The sequence below is a fragment of the Perissodus microlepis genome, chromosome 5 (assembly GCF_051167445.1).
Source record: "Perissodus microlepis isolate ML-2025 ecotype Zambia chromosome 5, ASM5116744v1, whole genome shotgun sequence".
NCBI lineage: Eukaryota > Metazoa > Chordata > Actinopteri > Cichliformes > Cichlidae > Perissodus > Perissodus microlepis.
In genome coordinates this window covers 17,421,254-17,444,264 of record NC_140465.1, presented here as the reverse complement: position 1 = coordinate 17,444,264, position 23,011 = coordinate 17,421,254, and the positions used below count along the sequence as shown (strand labels likewise).

At 41.3% G+C, this 23,011-nt stretch overlaps 1 protein-coding gene across 1 annotated transcript; it reads left to right on the top strand.

The window, feature by feature from the left end:
- The first annotated feature begins 234 nt into the window (after positions 1 to 234).
- LOC146387059 (G-protein coupled receptor 22) lies at positions 235 to 21,978 on the top strand. The gene is made up of 2 exons (XM_084928390.1): positions 235 to 692; positions 18,012 to 21,978. Exon 2 carries the CDS (start codon positions 18,120 to 18,122, stop codon positions 19,806 to 19,808), a length of 1,689 nt encoding a protein of 562 aa, XP_084784516.1. The 5' UTR covers positions 235 to 692; positions 18,012 to 18,119; the 3' UTR covers positions 19,809 to 21,978.
- The last annotated feature ends 1,033 nt before the right edge of the window (positions 21,979 to 23,011 follow it).

The following is a 23,011-nucleotide window of genomic DNA, read 5'->3' as shown; positions in this document are numbered from 1 at the left end:
GTGTGCCTAATGTTTTGCGAGAGGGAGGGTAGGAGACTGGGAAATCTCACTGAATTACTACAGAAGAGCGCTCATCCTTGAGGAATTTCAGGTCGTCCTTGTGAAAGGCTACCATCTTACACACACACACACACACACACACACACACACACACACACACACACACACACACACACCAGCCCCCCACCGCTCCTCCTGCATCCCTGTCTCCACCCCTTCCAACGAAAACCCCCCTTTCCATCCTCCCTCCACCCTCCGCTTGCAGATCACCGTATTGGTCGCTGGGATGGAGCGGCGACTGCGCTCCAGCGAGCGGTTAGCGCATGATCATGCGTTTGGCCGGTCCTTGCGTGGGATGCTGTACAAGTCCGCGGAATAAAAGTGGACAGGTGTAACGCGCCTTGTTGAATGGGGGAGGCTAAGAAAACGCCAAGACACACTCTCATCTTACCTTATTCGTGAGCGCACAGCAGCCACTGGCTGCGCCCCGTATCTGCAGCCGTGAAGGGTTTCCCCCCCCTCCCGTTGTAATATTTATGACAAAACGGAGGCAAATTATTCCGGTCACGTTTTTGGCTGACAGCCGGCTGTCCTGGAGAGCGCTGGAGTGAATCGGGGGTCCAGTGCTCGAGAAAGCGCAGCGCACCGACACCTGCAGTAGGATGTAAAGGGAATTCCCATTAACCAAGCTGGTAAGTTTAACATCTGTCTAAGGCACTTTTTCTCATTAGACTTGCTTTTATTAATTCCTAGTATCTTAGGCATAAGATACTAGTCTCATTTGACTAGAAAGGTTTTTGGCTGTCAAATGGATACTGCAAAATAAAACAAATGCTGGGTCTCTTATGGCGGGATAAGACAGTTTTATTGCATCTTACAGGCAACAATAACAAATCACCCTGGTGTCAGAACAGCACATTAGGGGGATCTTTTTAATCGCTTTTTTTTCGTTCTCAAATATAAAGTGATCAGCAGGACAGCAATCATTCAGCAGTTTGTGACGGTGTAGATAGGCTTCATCGTTCTGTTCAGTAACAGCAGACAGTAAGTTTCTTGTATTGCAGTAAAAAATATATCTAAATCAAATCTTTTTTCTTTTTTTGGGGCCGGGCACTGTGCTGGTTTTTGCTCTTTTTCTCTGATTCTTTTTGAATATGATCAGATGATGATTTTCATCCTCCAAGTCCCCCATTTTTCAGAGACCCACAGTGATTGTTATGCTTCAGCCACATGCATGCGCCACGCTTGGTGAAGGTGCACCGTTTGATCGTTTTAAGAGCGAGGACTCGGTGCATAAACTAACGTTTTGACGTTTAATGTTTTAGTCAGATAAAATTATTCCACATTAAACATGATTTGTTGGTCTCCAACTGTTATAACCCACTGATATCATGATTTCAAAGGATAGTTTATCAAGGCTCTCCTGCATTTATTTACATATCTTACATTTATGCATATATGCTTAATAGCATAATATTTTTGGCCGAGCTGCTGCCCTTCATCAAAGCCTGCGAAAAATATCAATATTAATGACTGGATGGTTTGTGCTGTAGAGTTTTGATTTTATGTAAAAAGAAAAAAAAAGATGATGATGTCTCACCGTTAAGCTCCCCGGTCTACCTTAAATTTCCTGGAGGAAATAGTAATGTTTTTTAAAGTCTACATTATTATGTTGATAGTTTCCCGCAGACTGTCTCTTTGAGTGAGGAGCAGGACGGTTTTAAACACTCCTCTCTTCTTCATTAGATATAAAATAGGAGAGCATTAGTACACTGGTCTTGTGAGATAGGTTTCTGCCTGCCAAACAACTTTGCACCTGCAAAGCAACATATTTTCCAGTAGTTACAGTGGTGCTGCCCGTTTACAAGAAGTCATCTGCATGATACAAATGAAGGAAAATATTTTGCTACATAGCATCATATTTGTGCATAGCAGGAAGTTTTTTATTATTGCATTAATTAATTCATTAATATGAATTAAGAATTTTTATGAACTTTTTTGTTCACTCATTTCTCACATTCTCCCGCATTATTGCACTGAATTCCTCTTTCACACACCCTCTGACATGTCGTAATCACTTGTAACACCTAGCGCTATATATACTGCATTAATGTGTTAGCTAATTACAATTTCTGCTGAGCTCAGCCTAAAATACTGGGGCATTGTTTTTGTCTCAGTGAATCTAACTAGAAAAAAATACATATAAAAGGGGGCTCACTGTTTATTTTTTTTTACAAAGATAAACTAAACGCATTCAAAATCCAGCTAAAAAAGGGGCTTGAAGACTACTCTTCAGGAACACAACCATATCAATTTTGGTAACTTTTAACTCTTTTTTGGACAAAGATGCATATATAGTAACTTGATTGGGAACATAACAATAAAACCTGTTTTTAAAAAGTCTTGTAATAACAAAAAAGATGAACTCTCTCTGTTGTTAAATTGTATGTTACACAAGACAGATAAATGTATTTCACATGTAGCTACATGTTGAGTGTCAGGAGTACAAGAGTGAAAACCTTGTTTTTGTACATGTGTGCTCATTTAAGAGCTCTGTTTCTTTTGCATTCCCCGCTGTGAGTCTCAAAAGGGCTAATTGTTTCAGTGTTTTTCCATTTCCATTCACTCTTATATAGTAGCAGCTTGTATGTTTGCTTTGCATATGGGTCATTATGTGTTTGCGATTATGCGTGTATTTATAGAGGAGCTTTGATGCTGCTGGTGCATCACGCGTGTCACTCTAGATGTCGCAGCACAGTCAAAAGCAGCAATAATTTGTTTCAGCGCAATAAGCAATGGAGTACTGTACTTATAATCTGACACGCTGATTTATATATCAACACTGAAGTGGAGATGATTAAAGGGTACTGCAGGACAACATCAGTGTGGGAAAAGTACACAAGATTTATGGGAGAGCTGTTCCTTTGCTATAGTAAGTTCCCAGTTTCTCTGTTGGCAGAATCTTGTTCTAACACAAGTGATTGTTTTATTATATCCCTTTACTTTTTATATGTAAGGAATGTGTTAAATTTGTGTTTAATTGTCAATGAAACTTTCAACGACTTAAGTGTCACGTTCAATTTTTGTTTGCTTGTTTGTCGTGAATACGTTTTGATGGATGTGTGCAAAATCACTCTGCAGTCACTGAAAATCTAATTTACTGCTGTCCAAGCCTCCAGCAAGGTTTAAAAGCAGCTGTAATTAAGGATATCTGTAGTTAAATGAATCAAACAGTGTCTATATTTGTATGTTCCTAATTAGAACAATATTTCCACTGCTGGTCACATCCTTTTTTCGGTTAACCTGAATCATTGATAAAAGCTGTCAGACCTCTGTGCTATTTTTGAACATGAAGTATAAATGCGCCCACATTCGTGCATAAAATTGTCAGAAATTAAAAATATTTTTTAAAGAAAAGCAGCCTTGGGAATAGCACAACAAAGAAAACTCAAGACTTAATAAATGCCATTAACTTCCTTGTCCACAGATAGAGCGATAAATGATGGCTGAGATTGCTCTTCCTTCTTTTCAGTGCACCGCCGGTCACTGTGTGAAATTAAAATCCACACTAAACCTAATTTCCAAATAACACTGTTCCTTGATGTGTGCGAGTGCAGAGAAACAGATAGGTGAAGCAGATGAGGGGGATGATAGTAGAAGAACAGCACACGAAGAGCAAATATAGAGAGAGGATGGAACAATACATCATTAGAAAAGCAGAGTGTAGTGAGCATGTGTAAATAGACTATCAAGTAAAGAGAGGCAGAAGCAACAAGGAAGAGAACTCCATTATTCCACCCATCTGTATACTAACACTGCAGTTTTTTGTTTTTGCTTTGCTTACATAACATATTTGCTTATGATGTAATATAATTACATGTACATATACCTCTGCTACATTGGCTGAAGGTGTGTATAGAAATTATGGTGTTATGTACACCATGTTTGAGCATGTGTTTGTGTTCCCTTTCTGAGATTAAACTTCTAAATGTCATCAATATAGATGCTTACAGTGAATCGTTCCCCTCTTGGCCAATGATGTCCTGTCTGCAGGAGATGAATGAAATTAATTGAGATTTAATTGCCTTCTAGAGTGAGATAGCTTAATCATTTTAACCTGGTGCAGACAACTTCATCATCACTTAGATTTACTCCACTGCACTGCAATGCTTTCAAATCTTTTTTTTTTTCTTTAATTTTCAGCTTTTGGACCTCTTGAGCTGCTCCCCAGTTCTCCTAAGCTCAGGCACTGAGTGGACATTGAGTGTGAGTCTGCTTCAAAGAGCAGAGAGAGAGAGTGCATAGAGAGATTTCTCTCTCTGTAGCCACTGATTGAAAGCAAGGTCAGGTTTAGTTTAATCTGACTGGGAGCACTACATTAGTGCAAAATTGTCCCATTAGCTTTGAATGATAAATAAAAAATAAATAAATAAAAAAAATAGCTGCTCTGTTGCTGACACACAGTTTCAGTGGGTCACTTTCTTTTACACCCTTTTTTGAGATTTTGACCATTAGTAGTGCAGTGGAGCAGTGTCGTTATGCTTGAGTTGCTGTTTTTGCTTGTACAAAGCTGCTCATGCTCAAGTCAGAGAGCAACAACGGTCTCATGCTTTTATGCTTTTCCACTGATACAACCTTAATGAGCCAACGATTGCAGGGAAACATGCAAAACATTTCGATAAGCCTAAAAGAATTAACCAAATTCGATGTTATTGTGCAGTGAACTGAGCCTAGTCAGGATTGATAACATGAAAATATGCTTGTTTAGCATACGACTCCACAGAACACAGTGAAAAAGATCTTATCTCTCTCTTTGCAAATGCAAAGAAAATAAAGGAGCCGCAATCCAACTTGCTGTTTTGTGTTAAAAAACCAAAATACAATCACTGCATCATTGATTCAAATCTTGCACAATAAGCCTTCATGTTTGTGGGGATACTTTTCTTTACATGTACACTATTGTTTATTCTGCTGTGTTAAGTAATCTTTCCAGATGGAGGAAAAACTTAAGTGTGCAAACCCAATTAATGCACTTGTCAAGATTTACTCTGTTGAAACAATGTTGGATGCCTTCCCAGAGAAAAACAGAAATTTCATACTGAATATCCAAATATTAGGGAACTCCAGATTCCCCCAAGGCAGCTAAACAGCATCTTTAACTGTCCACTATTTATGAACCCCTGATATAAAACTTTGAATCCAAAATTTTTGCTATGTATGCCCGAAGCCCTGTCATCTTTAAGATATAAATGATGATGTTTCTTTCTGAGTTTGCAGACATAATCTAACTGTTTCCACAGGTTATGTACTAGGTAATTTGGTAAGTAAATCTGATACAAGTTTTCAGCAATAAATAAAATAAGAGTCACCCTTTTATTAAAGGATAAAGAAAGACCAATCCCACCATCCTGGGATAAAAGCTCATGTTTGTCTGAGACTTTGAGCATTTATGAATTGATACATTTAGTGTGGCAATGTAGATATGTGTAAAATAACATGGATTCAAGCTACTCTGTGCTAAATAAGTGGCGCTAAGCCTGTTATCACACAGCTGCTGGTTTGGCATTACCAGAGTGTCATTAAAGTGGCCGCAGAGCTCACACTGTGACTTGACTATTTATTCACAACACTCCAGTACAATATAAATCATGAGAGGTGGGCACAGCACTTGAGCGTGATGACTCCATTCAGACTGGCCATTATTCCTGGTGGAAAATGCTGCTGAAATGGAAAAGTGGAGCGACACATTGCTAATCACAATCACTTTAGAGCACATAAGAAATGAAGGAGCATTTATCTATCCTGTTTTGTTGTCTTATATAATTGCTAATCCTTTCCATTCTGTCATTATATGGCAGTGGACAGCCTCCTCCTCCACCTCATCATCATCATCATCATCATTATTATTGTTATTGTTATTATTGTGTTTTATTTATGCTTTGACCAGCTCTCACACTTGATTTTAATCGCTGCTTCTTTTAGAAAGCTGTGATTGCACAGCAGCCTTGATTAGTGCTTATTGATGGGTGGTGTGTGCAATAACAAAATTATGGGCTTGACAGTTTAGAGCTGGATAGATGATATAGAGGAGTATCTTTAAAGAACGGGGGAGCCAAATGAAATCCATCGAACATGCTGTCAGGTGGTAACGATGTCTCACACCCTGTGGACCAGAGCTGTTTAGGGACCAGAGTCTTATTTCTATACAGAGCTGAACTAATAGATTACATACCTGCCTAGCATGGCATCTTTATTAATGTCAAGGTAGCAACCTGTCAGAAATAATGTATCATATAGAAGATGTCTGGATATTCTAGTGTTGTGTTATTTTATGCGTCTCTGATGTAATTTGTGTAATCCATGGGAGGCTCCTTGCACAGTTGCATTATAAAGCTAGTTTAATATTAAAAATCATAGTCTGTCCTGAAGGTCTTGGGGGATTACACAAAGATATTGTAGAGTATAAAAGCAAAGAGCCATGTGCTGGTTGTAAGATAGATGGTGTAGGGGGGTGATGGTGCAACTATTCAAAGGAGAAATGGATTGTGGTAGTGAGCGGGGAGCAGACTTTCCCCTCGAGCAAGCACACAATTCAGCATCCATCTGCACACCCCTAAGCCTCCCTCCTATCCATCACTCCCTCACTGCACCTACCTCCCACTTTTATCTTACCTCCTGCTACCCCCATACCTTTCTCCTCCACTTGTGTGGCTGGGATTCAGCAGTTTCTTAAGCACACAACATGTCATTCACCTCAGATAGCAATCCATCTTTCACTGTATCTGTGGAGTGCAGACGGGCAGGGAGAGCAAGCAGAGACGTGGGCTGGCAGTGGGTGGCAGTTAGTAATACATTGTGGACTACATCGTGTGCTTGTATGTCTTTGGTAAGCTTGGCAGGATTTATGATAACCCATTTTGAAATTTTTATGGGTTTGTGATTGTTTGGCCTCACTTAAGAGAAGTGTTGTTGAGTTACAGGTGGATATTTCCACCTGTAACAAGCACACAGTAATGATGTTGTTGTGTGTGTTTCTCCCGAAGTTCCGAAAGCTGTCCTAATGAGGAGCACATTAGGTAGGTTGGTGCTCTCACTGAGCTGGATCTATTGCTGGTCTGTCCAGGCTGCTTTACTGGGAGCCTGCCAGGGATGCTGCTGCCCAGCTGGTGGCTGCTTGCCCTTAGTGCTGCGAGATGAATTACATGGGAAAGTTAAGCCTTTGATCGATTGTCTTGTTGCGGACATCAGGAATACCTAAGACAACCATGAGTCAGCGTGCCGCATCCGCCATCATCCTGTTTGCATTCACTTTCCCCCCTCTTTATCTCCTCTCCTGTCCTATCACTCTCCCTACTGATTTACTTTCTTCCCTAAATGTCAACTTTTGGTGATAGTCTTGTCGAATCAAAGAACAAAGCCTTTGTTCACATTTTACCATTTTGTACTGACATTTTACAAGGAAAAATCCATCAGAAAAGGAGATAACAGTTTTTCCATATTGTAGATAGGAACCTAAATAAGCCATAGTACAATGAAGCTTCCATCTTTGTACTCAGAGGCAGTGCTCTCTTGGTACAGGTTAATATTATAACATTTTCCTTCTCTCATCGCTTTTGGTAAGAGCCTCGACATTTACATAAGAACACTGACAATCTGATGATCTCCATCCTTGAGGAGAGAGTCACAGTTAAATATCCATCCATCCATTCTCATCCACTTATTCTTATCAGGGCTGTGGAAGGGCTGGAGTCTATCCTTGCTACCATAAGGCTAGTGGTGGAGTACACCCTGGACAGGTCGCCAATGTGACGCAGCACAGTTAAATAGTTTTAAACAAATTAAAAGAGATATTTAAGTCCATCAGGAGAACGTAAGAACTTCTTGCAGTAGGAGACACCAAGTTGACTAACTTAAATCAATCCACAGTGCCAGTAAAAGTAATGCTTACTGCATGGGAAAAAAGAGCTGTATATCTGCCATCCTGAAGTGCCTCCACTTCATATTCAACCTTTGACACCTTTGTCTTATTTTTCCAACTTACAGCAACACTCAGATTCATGAATCATCCAAAGACAACAAACTGCTTCATACAACAAACAAGAGATTCTGTGGATATTGTCTTCTGTAAAAATTAGTTTCTTCCTCAGATAGATGCAGTTTGAGCACTAAAAGCTTTCTGGTCTTTTTTTTACATAATTGGCCCATCATCCCAAGTCTCATACATACCAACCACTGTCACTTCTATATTGCCTTGGACTGAGGTGAAAATTGGAACATGATCCTAGGCACAGATCAGCACTTTCAGCAGCAGCAGGTACTGCAGATACCCTGCCACGCAGCAGCACAATGGACTGAGGTCACGACATGCAGGACCAGATTCAATAAACTGTTTGTGCTTCACTGCAGACTTGCAAGGAAAATGTGTGTGTGGTTCATGTCCAGGGAGTTCTACTAGTTTTGAAGTGAATGTCAAGTGACTTTACCAATTGAGGTAGCATAATGGAAATGACTTTATAGTGTTTTTACAAAGTTGGGTCTCGAAGCCAAGTTCAATGAAAGGAAAGCAGTAAAAAATATAAAAACAGCGGTTGAGTAAACACAGGTGGCAAAGAGCTGTGCCATTAACTTGGAACCTGAATTTTATTTTGACTTCTACTGAGCTACTGCTTCACTCTGAACTTGTGCAAAGTGGATTTTGTCAGCTGGGGAAAGAGGGCGGCTGGGTCACGGTGAGGAGGAAGCATAGTCCTAAACAGAAGCCCCAGGTACACCACCAACCCGTTCATGTGTCTAACCGTTTTTCCCCACTCGGTGACACACCCGCCGGGGGTCAAACTCTGGTAATTGGTGATTCTGTTCTCAGACATGTGAAGCTAGAGACACCGGCAACCATAGTCAATTGTCTTCCAGGGGCCAGAGCAGGCGACATTGAAGGAAATTTAAAACTGCTGGCTAAGGGTAAACGTAAATTCAGTAAAATCATAATTCACGTCGGCAGTAATGACACCCGGTTACGCCAATCGGAGGTCACTAAAATCAATATTGAATCGATGTGCAACTTTGCTAAAACAATGTCGGACTCTGTAGTTTTCTCTGGTCCCCTCCCCAATCAGACCAGGAGTGACATGTTTAGCCGCATGTTCTCCTTAAATTGCTGGCTGTCTGAGTGGTGTCCCAGAAACGATGTGGGCTTCATAGATAATTGGCAAACCTTCTGGAGGAAACCTGGTCTTGTTAGGAGAGACGGCATCCATCCCACTTTGGATGGAGCAGCTCTCATTTCTAGAAATATGGACAAATTTATTAAACCCCCCAAAATATGACTATCCAGAGTTGGGACCAGGAAGCAGAGTTGCAGTCTTACACGCCTCTCTGCAGCTTCTCTCCTCCTGCTACCCCCCCAAAAACCCATCTCCATAGAGACTGTGTCAGCTTCCAAAAAGACAAAAAACAAACTAAAAACCAGCAACAAACAACTTAAACATAAACAATTACAAAGAAAGAACAGTACAGTATCCACATCTGAACCAAAGAGTAAAACAGTGAAATGTGGATTATTAAATATTAGGTCTCTCTCCTCCAAGTCTCTGTTAGTACATGACTTAATAATTGATCAACAAATTGATTTACTCTGCCTTACAGAAACCTGGTTGCAGCAGGATGATTATGTTAGTTTAAATGAATCAACACCCCCGAGTCATTCTAACTACCAGAAACCTCGAAGCACAGGCCGAGGGGGCGGTGTGGCAGCAATTTTTCACACCAGCCTATTAATTAATGAAAGACCAAGACAGACTTTTAATTCATTTGAAAGCCTGATGCTTAACATTGTCCACCCCAGCTGTGAAACTCAGAAACCAGTCTTACTTGTTATCATCTATCGTCCACCTGGGCCTTACACAGAGTTTCTGTCTGATTTCTCAGACTTTATATCTAATTTAGTTCTGAGCTCAAATAAAATAATTATTGTGGGTGATTTTAACATCCATGTAGATGCTAAAAATGACAGCCTCAACATGGCATTTAGTCTGTTATTAGACTCAATTGGCTTCTCTCAAAATGTAAAAGAACCCACCCACCACTTTAATCACACTCTAGATCTTGTTTTAACATATGGCATAGAAACTGAACATTTAACAGTGTTTCCTGAAAACCCTCTCCTGTCTGATCATTTCCTGATAACATTTACATTTACAATAATTGATTACACAGCGGTGGAGAGTAGATTTTATCAAAGTAGATGTCTTTCTGAAAGCGCTGTAACTAAGTTTAAGAATATAATCCACCCACTGTTATCATCTTCAATGCCCTGTACCAACACAGAGCAGAGCAGCTATCTGAACGCTACCCCAACAGAGGTTGATTATCTTGTTAATAATTTCACCTCCTCACTACGTACGACTCTGGATACTGTAGCTCGAGTGAAAACTAAGGTCTCCAATCAGAAGTACATGACTCCGTGGTATAATTCTCAAACACGTACCCTAAAGCAGATGACTCGTAATCTGGAGAGGAAATGGCGTGTCACAAATTTAGAGGATCATCATTTAGCCTGGAGAAATAGTTTGCTGCTTTATAAGAAAGCCCTCCGCAAAGCCAGAACATCTTACTATTCATCACTGATTGAAGAAAATAAGAACAACCCCAGGTTTCTCTTCAGCACTGTAGCCAGGCTGACAAAGAGTCAGAGCTCTGTTGAGCCAACCATCCCTTTAACGTTAACTAGTAATGACTTCATGAACTTCTTCACAAATAAAATTTTTATCATTAGAGAAAAAATTACCAGTAATCATCCCACAGATGTAATATTATCTACAGCTACTCTTAGTACCATTGATGTTAAGTTAGACTCTTTTTCTCCAATTGATCTTTCTGAGTTAACTTCAATAATTACTTCCTCCAAACCATCAACGTGTCTTTTAGACCCCATTCCTACAAAACTGCTCAAAGAAGTCCTGCCATTGATTAATTCTTCAATCTTAAATATGATCAACCTATCTCTAATGGTCGGCTATGTACCACAGGCCTTCAAGCTGGCTGTGGTTAAACCTTTACTCAAAAAGCATCTCTAGACCCAGCAGTCTTAGCTAATTATAGGCCAATCTCCAACCTTCCTTTCATATCAAAAATCCTTGAAAGAGTAGTTGTCAAACAGCTAACAGATCATCTGCAGAGGAATGGTTTATTTGAAGAGTTTCAGTCAGGTTTCAGAGCTCATCACAGCACAGAAACAGCTTTAGTGAAGGTTACAAATGATCTTCTTATGGCCTTTGACAGTGGACTCATCTCTGTGCTTGTCCTGCTAGACCTCAGTGCAGCGTTCGATACTGTTGACCATAATATCCTATTAGAGCGATTAGAACATGCTGTAGGTATTACAGGTACTGCACTGCAGTGGTTTGTATCATATCTATCTAATAGACTCCAATTTGTGCATGTAAATGGAGAGTCCTCTTCACACACTGAGGTTAATTATGGAGTTCCACAGGGTTCAGTGCTAGGACCAATTCTGTTTACATTATACATGCTTCCCTTAGGCAGCATCATTAGAAGACATAGCATACATTTTCACTGCTATGCAGATGACACCCAGCTCTATCTGTCCATGAAGCCAGATAACACACACCAATTAGTTAAACTGCAGGAATGTCTTAAAGACATAAAGACCTGGATGGCCGCTAACTTTCTGCTTCTTAATTCAGATAAAACTGAGGTTATTGTACTCGGCCCTGAAAATCTTAGAAATATGGTATCTAACCAGATTCATACTCTGGATGGCATTACCTTGGCCTCCAGTAACGCTGTGAGGAACCTTGGAGTCATTTTTGACCAGGACATGTCCTTCAACGCACATATTAAACAAATATGTAAGACTGCTTTCTTCCATTTGCGCAACATCTCTAAAATTAGAAATATCCTGTCTCAGAGTGACGCTGAAAAACTAGTTCATGCATTTATTACTTCCAGGCTGGACTACTGTAATTCATTATTATCAGGATGTCCAAAAAACTCACTGAAAAGCCTTCAGCTAATCCAAAATGCTGCAGCAAGAGTACTGACAGGGACTAGAAGGAGAGAGCATATTTCTCCTGTTTTGGCTTCCCTTCATTGGCTTCCTGTTAAGTCCAGAATTGAATTCAAAATCCTGCTCCTCACATACAAGGTCTTAAATAATCAGGCCCCATCTTATCTTAATGACCTTGTAGTACCATATCACCCTATTAGAGCACTTCGCTCTCGCTCTGCAGGCCTACTTGTTGTTCCTAGAGTATTTAAAAGTAGAATGGGAGGCAGAGCCTTCAGTTTTCAGGCCCCTCTTCTGTGGAACCAGCTTCCAGTTTGGATTCGGGAGACAGAAACTATCTCTACTTTTAAGATTAGGCTTCAAACTTTCCTTTTTGCTAAAGCATATAGTTAGGGCTGGACCAGGTGACCCTGAATCCTCCCTTAGTTATGCTGCAATAGACGTAGGCTGCCGGGGGATTCCCAAGATGCATTGAGTTTTTCCTTTCCAGTCACCTTTCTCACTCACTATGTATTAATAGACCTCTCTGCATTGAATCATATCTGTTATTAATCTCTGTCTCTCTTCCACAGCATGTCTTTTATCCTGTCTTCCTTCTCTCACCCCAACCGGTCGCAGCAGATGGCCGCCCCTCCCTGAGCCTGGTTCTGCCGGAGGTTTCTTCCTGTTAAAAGGGAGTTTTTCCTTCCCACTGTCGCCAAAGTGCTTGCTCATAGGGGGTCATATGATTGTTGGGTTTTTCTCTGTATCTATGAAGCGCCTTGAGGCGACTTTTGTTGTGATTTGGCGCTATATAAATAAAATTGAATTGAATTGAATTGAATCCCTGGTGGCTGCGATTGGAACAATGTATTGTACTCTTGCTATAATTATTTATATACAACCTTTTCTTCATCTATTTTTCTCCTTTTCCTCGCTCTCTCACAGTAAGAAATATGGCAAGAAACACCTCACGCCATGTTGTTTTAGATGATGCCTGGGACGCGAGCATGCCGACTGTTTGTCTTGTGCTGGGAAGAAGTAATTAAGCCTCTGGCAGCAAACTTGTTGTCAGGAGTACAAATTAAATACATGGAGAGCTTGTTTGTACCTGTGTGCAGAGTGAATGCAAGATCACAAAGCAGGAGGAAAGTTCGAAAAGAAAGGAGGAAACTGAAGTTTTTGGCACTAACGGGATCTGCTTTACTATTCACCCTCTGATAATGTGAGAACAGGCTTGACAGCTTGTCATCTCCTGCCCAACACCTATAACGACCCCGACAGCAGGGCCCAGGAAGCTGTGAAATCTAGGACACAGTTTGTTGTTTTGGAGAGAGTCATACAAGCTACAGTAAATGAGAGACCAGATGTGATGAAAACATCTGTAAAGCCTGAGTAAAATCTCCCGATGACAGCTACTCATTCGGTTCCGCACCGAACCAAGCAGTCATTGTATTTCGCTTTCAGTAGATGATTGTAAATTCTGCTGGTGATTGATAAGAGAAGACCCATGGGGCTACCCAAACCAATTTAGCAGAATTGAACAGTGGTGCTGCATTAAACTTTAAAATTGCTTCTCAGATTTATTTGCCTGGTTTAGCACTAAAGGCAAAGCCATTTTGCAATGTAAAATTTTGTACATGCCTTAAAGATGTAATAAGTGGGATACTTTGTTTCAGGGCTGAAGGAATACTTAAAAAAAAGTTTCTTAGCCAAACTTTAATTCTAAGGCACATTAATGCAGGGGTTGCTGGTGTTTGTGTTGCCAGACAGTGCTACAGCATGATCTGATGGCTTGACTATGATGGCTGGGAGGAGAGGATGTGGTAAGTGGTGTGCAAGGAGGCATAAGTGCGACGAGAGTTGCGCAGGGAAAAACAGACCAGAGACAGACAGCCCTGTCTCTTTAACCCTGTTCTCAAACATTGTTGTATTTACTGTTTAATTTATTAACTGCCTGCTCTCCACCACGATGGCCCAAAAGGTTGAAATCAGAGACAATGGAAAGAATTTATCTCTAGGCAGCACCGCTTGTCCTCCCTCGATTGTGGGCAGAGTGGACACTTGACTTACTGTCCCATATTTAAGTACAAAGTGGTGTTCTACAAGGGTATGTTCAGGCCATAGACTCTATAAAACATTGACGTAGCTTCTGGAGCACAAACATTAAGCCAATGCAGAAATGCATTAACCCTGCATTCGATCTGAAGACCACCAGAAGACGATAGCTGTGGTTTCAGGAAGACTGCTAGCTCTATACAGGAAAATGGCTTTCTGTCTTCCTCTGTAAGCACTGTCCTTCTGAGTCCATGGGCTCGGGCCACGTCGCCTGAGCCCACTTTGTTGTGCTCAGTAGTGGCTTACGCATTTGCTTTGTTAATCAAAATGATGCTGGTTCAAGCCCAGCTGAAAACATAAACCAGGAAGGGTATCTGGTATAACTGTCTACCACTTACTTTAAAATCATTAATGACATTAATCTTTGTAATGAATTTTTGAGACAGACATTCAACATTGACAAAAATACCTGTACTTTTTGGGATTTAGAGATTGAAACTTCAAAGGATCTGTTTTTCGATTGTAATTACACTCAAACCTTTTGGATAACACTTCAAAATTGGTTTTCTGAAAAAGACTATCAAGAACCCATATTAGAATTTAATGATATTAAACTTGGTCTTAAAATGATGGACAGGAAAAGGGAATTACTGTACCACATCTTTGTTATTATGGCCAAACAATTTATCCACAGATGCTGTTTCTTAAATAACGGGCATAATTTTCAGGAATAACATGATTGATTTTTAAGAAGACATGAAACATAAAAACTAAACAAGCCTTGGACATTGCAAAAGACATTCACCTATTGTTTTGTGATCAGACATCTGTATTTTATTTATTATCTTCTTAATATTTTATGTCATTTTTTTTTCTTGTTATTAACAGTTACGTGTGTGCTCAAGTGATGTCATGCTGGCTATGTTTATGGTTCTGGCACTAGCTGGTTAACTTCAGTGGACATCTATGCAACACAATACACAGACATCCTAGCAGTTAATGTTGGGTTTACAATCAATCCAAAAATCTTTTCCTTTCTTTTACTTTCACCTCTTTTTTCAAACTTTCAAGCAGTCGTACACTTTGTACCTCTAAGTTTGTTTTTCCTATCGTTCCCCCGCCTGTCTAAATTGGCAATCACACTGTTGATGTGATTTCAGCTGGCAAAGTTTCCCCTTGTTTACAGCCATCTTCTGTTGCCACAACTCGCTCAACCCAACAACCCACTTTCTTACATCCAAACACCCACACCCTGTGACTGATTGCAAAAAGGATGCCACAATAACACAAAACACTTGTTAGAACTAAAGAAATAAATTGATTGATGATGATTCTTGCAACTTTCCTCAGTTACTGCGATAACAACTTGCACGAGCAACCTCAGATGAACCTCAGTGTTTTAAGTTCTCACTAAAAGGACAGAAACACCTGTGATTTTTATAAAAACTCCCCAAAGTTTACCCGTCTGTCTTCTTTAATTTTATTCTCCCCACGTCCCTGTAAAAAACTAGGTTATTGTCAGTTTTGCTGCCCGCAGGTCGAAGTCACAGCTGCTCATATAAAGGCCTTCTGACATTTTGTCTTGCTGGGAGCAAACACATGCTAACTTTGATGTTTTCTACTCTATTGCCTCTGTCCCTTTGTAACTCTTACAGCTTCATCCCAAGTATCCTCTGTCGCAGGAATCATTAGCCATAGAAAAGAATAAATTGCACTTGTTGAAAGCTATGCCGTCTGCTCTTTGCCGGCCCGCTACACAGTCATCCTCTTGTAATTATTGGCAGGACAGTTAAGAGTAAAAAATGATGACCTGGTGTTTGCTGGAAGAGATTGACTTGTGGATAATTTTATTCTCTGTTTTGTTGTCGCAATGTCTGTGAAAACTACAATTTAGGTGACAGGTGACTGTTGTGTTACACCTTTCAGTTTTTGGCAGCCATTTATTGATTTAAAAGTCTTTCCCAACCGTAATTTGCCACAGCGGTTAAACAACACTCACATGTGCTGGAAAGCACAATGCTGACAATGTTGCCACTGTGATTGGTTTAAGTGAGTGTTAGCTCCATGACACTCTGTTGCAGCATGTTGTTCGCCATATTGATCAAAGACAAACATAACCAATATCGGTAACATTAAAAGATCTAAGCCCACTTAGTTTTAAAGTTTCACTCCTGTGATGAGGTCTGTGAATTGATTCAGTTTTTATGATTTTGAAAAAAAAAAAAATCATAAAAACTTTGATAATAAAAGTGGGAAACACCACATTTTACTTTCGTTCCCCTGAGCCGTGCGTGATACTTTGCCTTGCAATAATGATAAAGTAAAGAAAACATCTTAAACTGTAGTTAAAACACAGGAATTGAACACAGTCACTCATAACTGTTTTATCCGGCCTCTCAAAATCAAAATGAGACCACAGGTACACTTGGGAGGGTGTGACAGGAAGTGTGTTTATGTGCTCCCTCGCCACAGGCTTGTTAAATTGGCAGATCGATGATGCTTTAAATCAATGTTCCAGCACCACCGCAAACCCCATGAAACCCATTAGCGAATTAAGATAGACCACTGTTCCGCATTGAGTCCTGCTCTGCCTGCAGGTGCTTTCCACATGACAAATGGGAGGGAAACTGTGAAATAAAACAAAGAGAAAAGGGCAAACAAGAGGGTGAGAACAAAAAGTGTGGCAGAGGAAAGCTTGGGTCAGCGCTGCCGCTGATCTGTAGCTCTTCTTTAGACAGACACTCGAGGGAATACTTTAATTCCTTAAAGCAAATCATGAAGGCATCTTCTCTTGACCTAATCACTTTGTATGATTCCCTCTAATGCAGGAGAGCGTCCAACCAGCCGTGAATAACATGCTGTACATGCAAAGCAGTCAGCCAGAAAACTGAAAGGCAACAGAGTAGAAAGGGATGTGGAGGATGTAGGAAGGAGAAGGAGAAAGAGGGGGTGTGGAGAGAGGATGCCAGGGGAGCTGGTCTTTCTCTGATAGCATTGTTTGTGCGCCACTGTCTTTGGATCATTGATCTATTCGTCTTCGTTACATTTCCCTGTGAGAACTATTAACTGCTGCCACCCTCAGTTGGCTGCCTGCAATGTTGACATGCACTGCAAATGTCCTTGCTACCAATGCTCCTGCCACCTCTGCTCCTGAAAGTAGAAGCTGAAGATTTTATATAGCCGGTGAAAAAAACAAAAAAACAGAAAGATGATTTAACAACAAAGCTTGACATTTATTGGATTTGTACGGGTATGTCGTAAATTCACAAGATGGGTTGTTAATCACTTAGGAATGGGTACTCGTAGAGGTAGATGTTAGACACAACACGTAGTACGTCACTGACATCTTGACGGTGCAGGTGTGTTGGTTTATTCCTGTTTATCTGTATATGCTTTATCCAGCCAGCTTTCTGACCCACATAATGTATGTTGCATAAGAATGAATCAAACATTCGCCCACTCATGTTTATGAGGGAATCTTTTTTTCTTTTTAATTCTGCATACTATGTGGATTATAGGTATATCACAAAAACACATCTTCACTCGATTGTTAAAATCTATACAGCTCAGAGATGCTTTGTCTCTGTTTAATTGATTCAGACCTCCACGTACACCCCGAGACACATCCTGCCCCACATCCTCCCTGAATTGTTACCACTGTCTGTATGAAGCATGTTGTTGTTTCACTGTTGAGGCCAGCGAGACATCATGGGTCATCAGCAGCAGCTTGAACTGCACCCCACGACTCCGCTCGACTGCCGAGATCACTTTCACCTCCCTCATAGCTTCAGCTAGTAGCTTCCCCTCGCTTGTGAAATTTGACAAGTTTGACTTGTACTTGCTGTGCCGCGTTATTTTTGAGTAAACTGACTGCCGAACTGCTTGATCACTCTCTGTCTCTCTTTCTCTTTCTTTTCTCCTCCATGTCTGTTCTTTTTATTTTTCTTAGATACAACCACATCTCCTCCATCGCTGTCTCCTTTGAGCCAGAGAAGAAGGGAACATGGTCAGGTACGCCGGCCTCTGTTGCTATGTGTAAAGGACTGCTGCGGCGTCAATGGAGACCGAAGGCTATCGTGACCTCCTGGAGACCAGTGATGGCCAGGGGGTAGGCCTGCTGGATGGAGGGAGTGAGGTGGGCGTGGAGGAGGGCTGGAGCACGCCCTACCCTCTGGGCTTTCAGGTATCTCTGACCACTGTGCTGATGCTGGAGCTTGTGTTGGGCTTCAGCAGCAACCTGACCGTTCTTGTGCTGTACTGCGCTCAGTCCAACCTGGTGGACTCAGTCAGCAACCTGGTCACAGTCAACCTCCATGTGCTCGACATACTGGTGTGCGTGCTGTGTCTGCCACTCACTGTGGCTGTGATCCTGCTGCCAGCAAATGAAAATGGAGTTAGCAGCCTGGCCACACTTTGCTGCTTCCATGAGGCCTGTGTGACGTTCACTAGCGTGGCTACGGCAGTCAACGTGTTAGTAATCAGCTTGGACCGATATGACATCTCAGTGCGTCCAGCCAGTCGTCTGCTGACCCCCAGACGTGCTGCGCTACTCCTGGCAACTGTGTGGGCCTTGTCTCTGGCCGTTTTCTTCCTGCCCTTCCTTGAGGGGGACTTCTTCTCTTCAAGGGCTGAGGATGGTGAACATGAGGAGCTGGAAAGGCAGAACAATGACTCTCAGCTCATCACTGAACAGACCACCACTTTTTCCTCACTGTCCCCTTCCTTATTACCCGCAACTACACCTCCATCCCCTTCACAACACCTGCCTCCAGTATGGCAGAACAGGACATTGCTTTGTGTTGGAGGGCAGGGGTATTACACAGGCTTGGCAATGTATTACCACCTGCTCCTCCAAGTGCCCTGCTTCTTTATCGCTGTGGCAGTTATGTTGTTCACTTACTCCAGGATCCTACAGGCTCTCAACATCCGCATCGGCTCTCACATGATGAGGAGTACCCGTGCAAAGGACTCCACCTGCAGGATACGCTGCAGGAGGCAGAGGAAGAAGAACTTAAGCCTGCCCACAGAGGTAGTGTCCTCCAACCAGAACCAGAACCTCAGTCATCCTTCCCTCATTCCCTCCCCCACGCCTACACCGACATCACCCCCGCCACTCTCCTCCATGCCCCAAGGGATGTCTGACAGTGGAGCAACAGTCACCACTGTCAGCACTGCAGCGACCACCCCCATCGCAACCACACCCGCCACCCCAGTTTCTCCAACCCCACCTTCAGCCTCAGCTCAGACCCACGCCAACACACCACTGCCAGCTTCCTCCATGGGTGTACAGGCCTCAGTTTCTGCCATCATCGCTTTGCGGCGAGCAGTGCGGCGGCACCGGGACCGTCGGGAACGTCAGCGTCGCGTCCTAAAAATGTCCCTAATCATCATATCCACGTTCCTCGGCTGCTGGGCTCCTCTGTCTGCAGTCAATGTTTTAATCCTGTGTATGGGTCCGAGCGACAGCCTGGTGCGGCTCCGTCTGTGCTTCCTGGCGATGGCTTATGGAACCACCATCTTTCATCCTTTGCTCTATGCTTTCACCAGGCAGAAACTGCGCCGCGCACTCAAAACACGTGTTAAGAAAAGGGTCGTTTCACTTCTGCAAGTGGACCCAGCTCCTAGTGGGGGGACAGTTATTCATAACTCTTGGGTAGAGGGAGGAGGCAAAAGAAAGAATCGCAAATCGCGGGTGGAGGCCAGTGATGGCACTGATCGGTGCCTCACAGAGGCAGTGAGGGAATGAGGCTGGTCTTTAGAGTGTGGATGTATGAATATGTGTGTGAATTTGAAGAACTATATGTATCTTACCAAGACAATGGAGATGGATTGTATAGATGAAGTGTAATGATCCATGGGGTGTGAGGAAAACTGACAACCAGCTAGCTTATAAAGGTCAGGAGAAAGTCTCTTGACCTCTTGCTACATACAGATGTGGAGAAACTTGAGCTCTATTAGAGTCTGCTCTCCTTACCAAGGCTGTCATTAGTCCACTTTCTGACTGACAAGATGGCCAGTGTGTCTCTGTGGCAATACTAGTCAAACATTTTTATGACAACATCATAGCCATGACTGCTAATAATACTCACATCCACCCCAAATGTAGGGTAAAGGATAGATAACCGCGAATACATACAGTACAGTGTTGCTCCTGCGTGCACTTTCAACTTGCATGTGCATGTACATATGCACAGGTAGAACACACACACTCATCCAATTATTGCACATTGATCTATATTTAATCATTATCTGTGAAAGCACATCAATATCTACCTGCACAGATATTCTCAGTGACAAAAACTAAATTATTAATGGAAGTCTCTGTTTCCTGTTCTTTGCTTTATTTTTTTCATGCCTTAATTGAGTTATTAGTATTCTTATGGTGCTGATTGTCCTGCTGTATGTTTACAACAATGTATCAACTTCGAGTGAACGTGTTTGCATATAGAGAATCAAAGGCAGATAAATGCAAGCATTGAGATTCAAAGTTTACAGGCTCATACTAAACCAGGAAACTGCAAAAAATGAAGAAGACAAAAAACTGATTTAGACCTGATTTTCAATAAACACCATGTTTTAGAAGAATGTGTGCAAGCAAAAGCTAAAAGGCATGAGTTTTTATTTTTTGTTTGTTTTTAAGGAAAAATGAACTTTAATGACCACGGTTATGGAGAATATTTGTATGATAGCGTTTGTTTGCAAGTGTGCATGTATGCATGTGCGTTTGCAAAAGCTGCGTGGTTGTGTAAATGAAGAAATGTGTGCGTGTGTCACTGATTATGTGCAATAAACGAGCAAAGCAATGACCCGTAGGATGTGAACAAAGAGAGTGTGAACAAAGACCTTTTGGCTTTCAACATATGTTTAACAGAAAGGCAAAAGGAAATCTTCTGATTAACAGGGGGGGGGGAGCTGCTGAACATAAAAGTGAACGATATAGAGAATATGTAACTATGTATAAATGGCAGGAAACTGCTAAAAATACTGCTGAAAAAGGATCAACTTCACTTTTAAAGTGATAATTAAAGGGCAATATTTTCTGAAAACTTCAATAATAAAAGGCTCTCAAGGCACAGCAGGTTAACAAGCATGATGAACTTGAGAGATCAGAACGATGGTGAAATCACCGCAGACGCGAGACACCTCTTTGTGTTAGCTGTTTGTTTCTCTGGCTAGCAGAGTTACTACTTTTGGTTAGGGGTTTGAATGATCACAGAGACAGACCGCCTCTGGACTGAGTCCTGGACATGTTGCACAATATTGGTGTCTCTTTTTCTCCTCAGGGCTCTATGTCAAATTCCCAGACTTGTTGGACAAAAAAAAAACAACCAAAAAAAATAAAAAAATAAAACAAAATGAAACAAACAAACAAAAAAAAAAACCCAATAAGCCAGCCCTCAATCAACTGTTGTATTATGGGTGTTGCAGTAAGTAAAGATTTATGTCCACTAAGTAGTTAGACTACACTTTTAACTTTGTATGGACTCAAGACTTGGAGTGCTCCTTCGGAGGGCTTTGGGCTATCTCCTCTTTCATCCTCACCCCTTTTACACTATTTGTGAGACAGAAGGCAGTAATTATTGTGTATTCATGTACATTTTTTCAGGGATGTAAATAATAAAGAGTCTGAGTTAGGGTTTAGTCCAAATAATAATAATAATAATAAAATCTTTTACTTTGGCCACAATCATCTGCCGGACAGAAAATCAGCCATTGTGATAAACTCTTGGTGAGCTGGAAAGTTACTGTAAAGAGAAGATACATGTAAGTGAATTTGTGTTAATACTGTATGTGTGTACACTGTACTGTACATTTATGACCATGTGTATAGAGAAATATTAGTATTGTATAAGATTTATAATATGTGTCATAGTATAGAGCAGAACAGCATCTGTATTAAAAAGGTGATCAAAGTCCATCTGTGTCACTCAATACTCATATCATGTCCAAGGTGTTTGTTTTTGTCAACACTCAAATATTGAACTGCTATTATTAGCCAGTTTAGTTACACAGGAGAAGCTGTTTTCCCACATGTCTGCGTCGAGTCATTTTAAAAGTGGTTATGGCTCAGCAGGTAGTGCAGGTCGTCTACCAGCTGAAAGGTCAGTGCAGTCGGGATGACCCTACTTTATCCATCAACAGGGAGTGTGATAGGTAGAAAGCACTTAAGGAATGTCTGTGTCAATGTGACTTGTAGTCTAAAGCGCTTTGATTGCTCAGAAATAGTAGAAAAGCACCATTCAAGTAGTTTCCATCCATGCATCAATTCTCTTTAGCTTATCCTTAACAGAGCTGTAGGGGGGAAAGGAGCCTATCCCAGCTGTCGTAGGTCGAGAGGCGAGGTACACCTCGGACAGGCTGCCATTCTGTCGCAAAACTAACCATACAAATAGTAGTCCGTTTATAATATTTGATATAAGAAAACTTTCTATTGGTTAGAGGTACTTGGCTAGGAGAGGAAAATATGAACACAAAGCCGAGCAGATCATATAGAAATTATACAGATTTCTAACCGAACAACCAAGAAGACCTTTACTACAGACAGACTCGATCATCATTCAGAATTATTGCGGACAAGTACACCGAAAGGTCAAACAGTCTTCACTTCAAGTGATCTCTCTCAAATCTCAAGACTGTTTAACATTTGACTAGGATGTGATCTGTAAAGAGAAGAATAAAATATGACATTTGCGTCACTTTAATTATGAGCAAAAGCTTTTAAGACAAATGAAAAAAAGACATGAATAATGTGATTGGTCTTTATCATAATTGCACCCAGTTATCTGCAGTTTTAACAGAGAACTGTTTGGATTCATCGGGACAACTTGGGAATTCCTCCATCCCTTTTTCTCTGGACCCCACTACCCAAATCTGTCTCTTTTTCCCAGCTGTTCCTCCCTTTCGACATCTCCTGTTTCCGCTCCCTGTTTCTCTGATTCCTAAATTTAG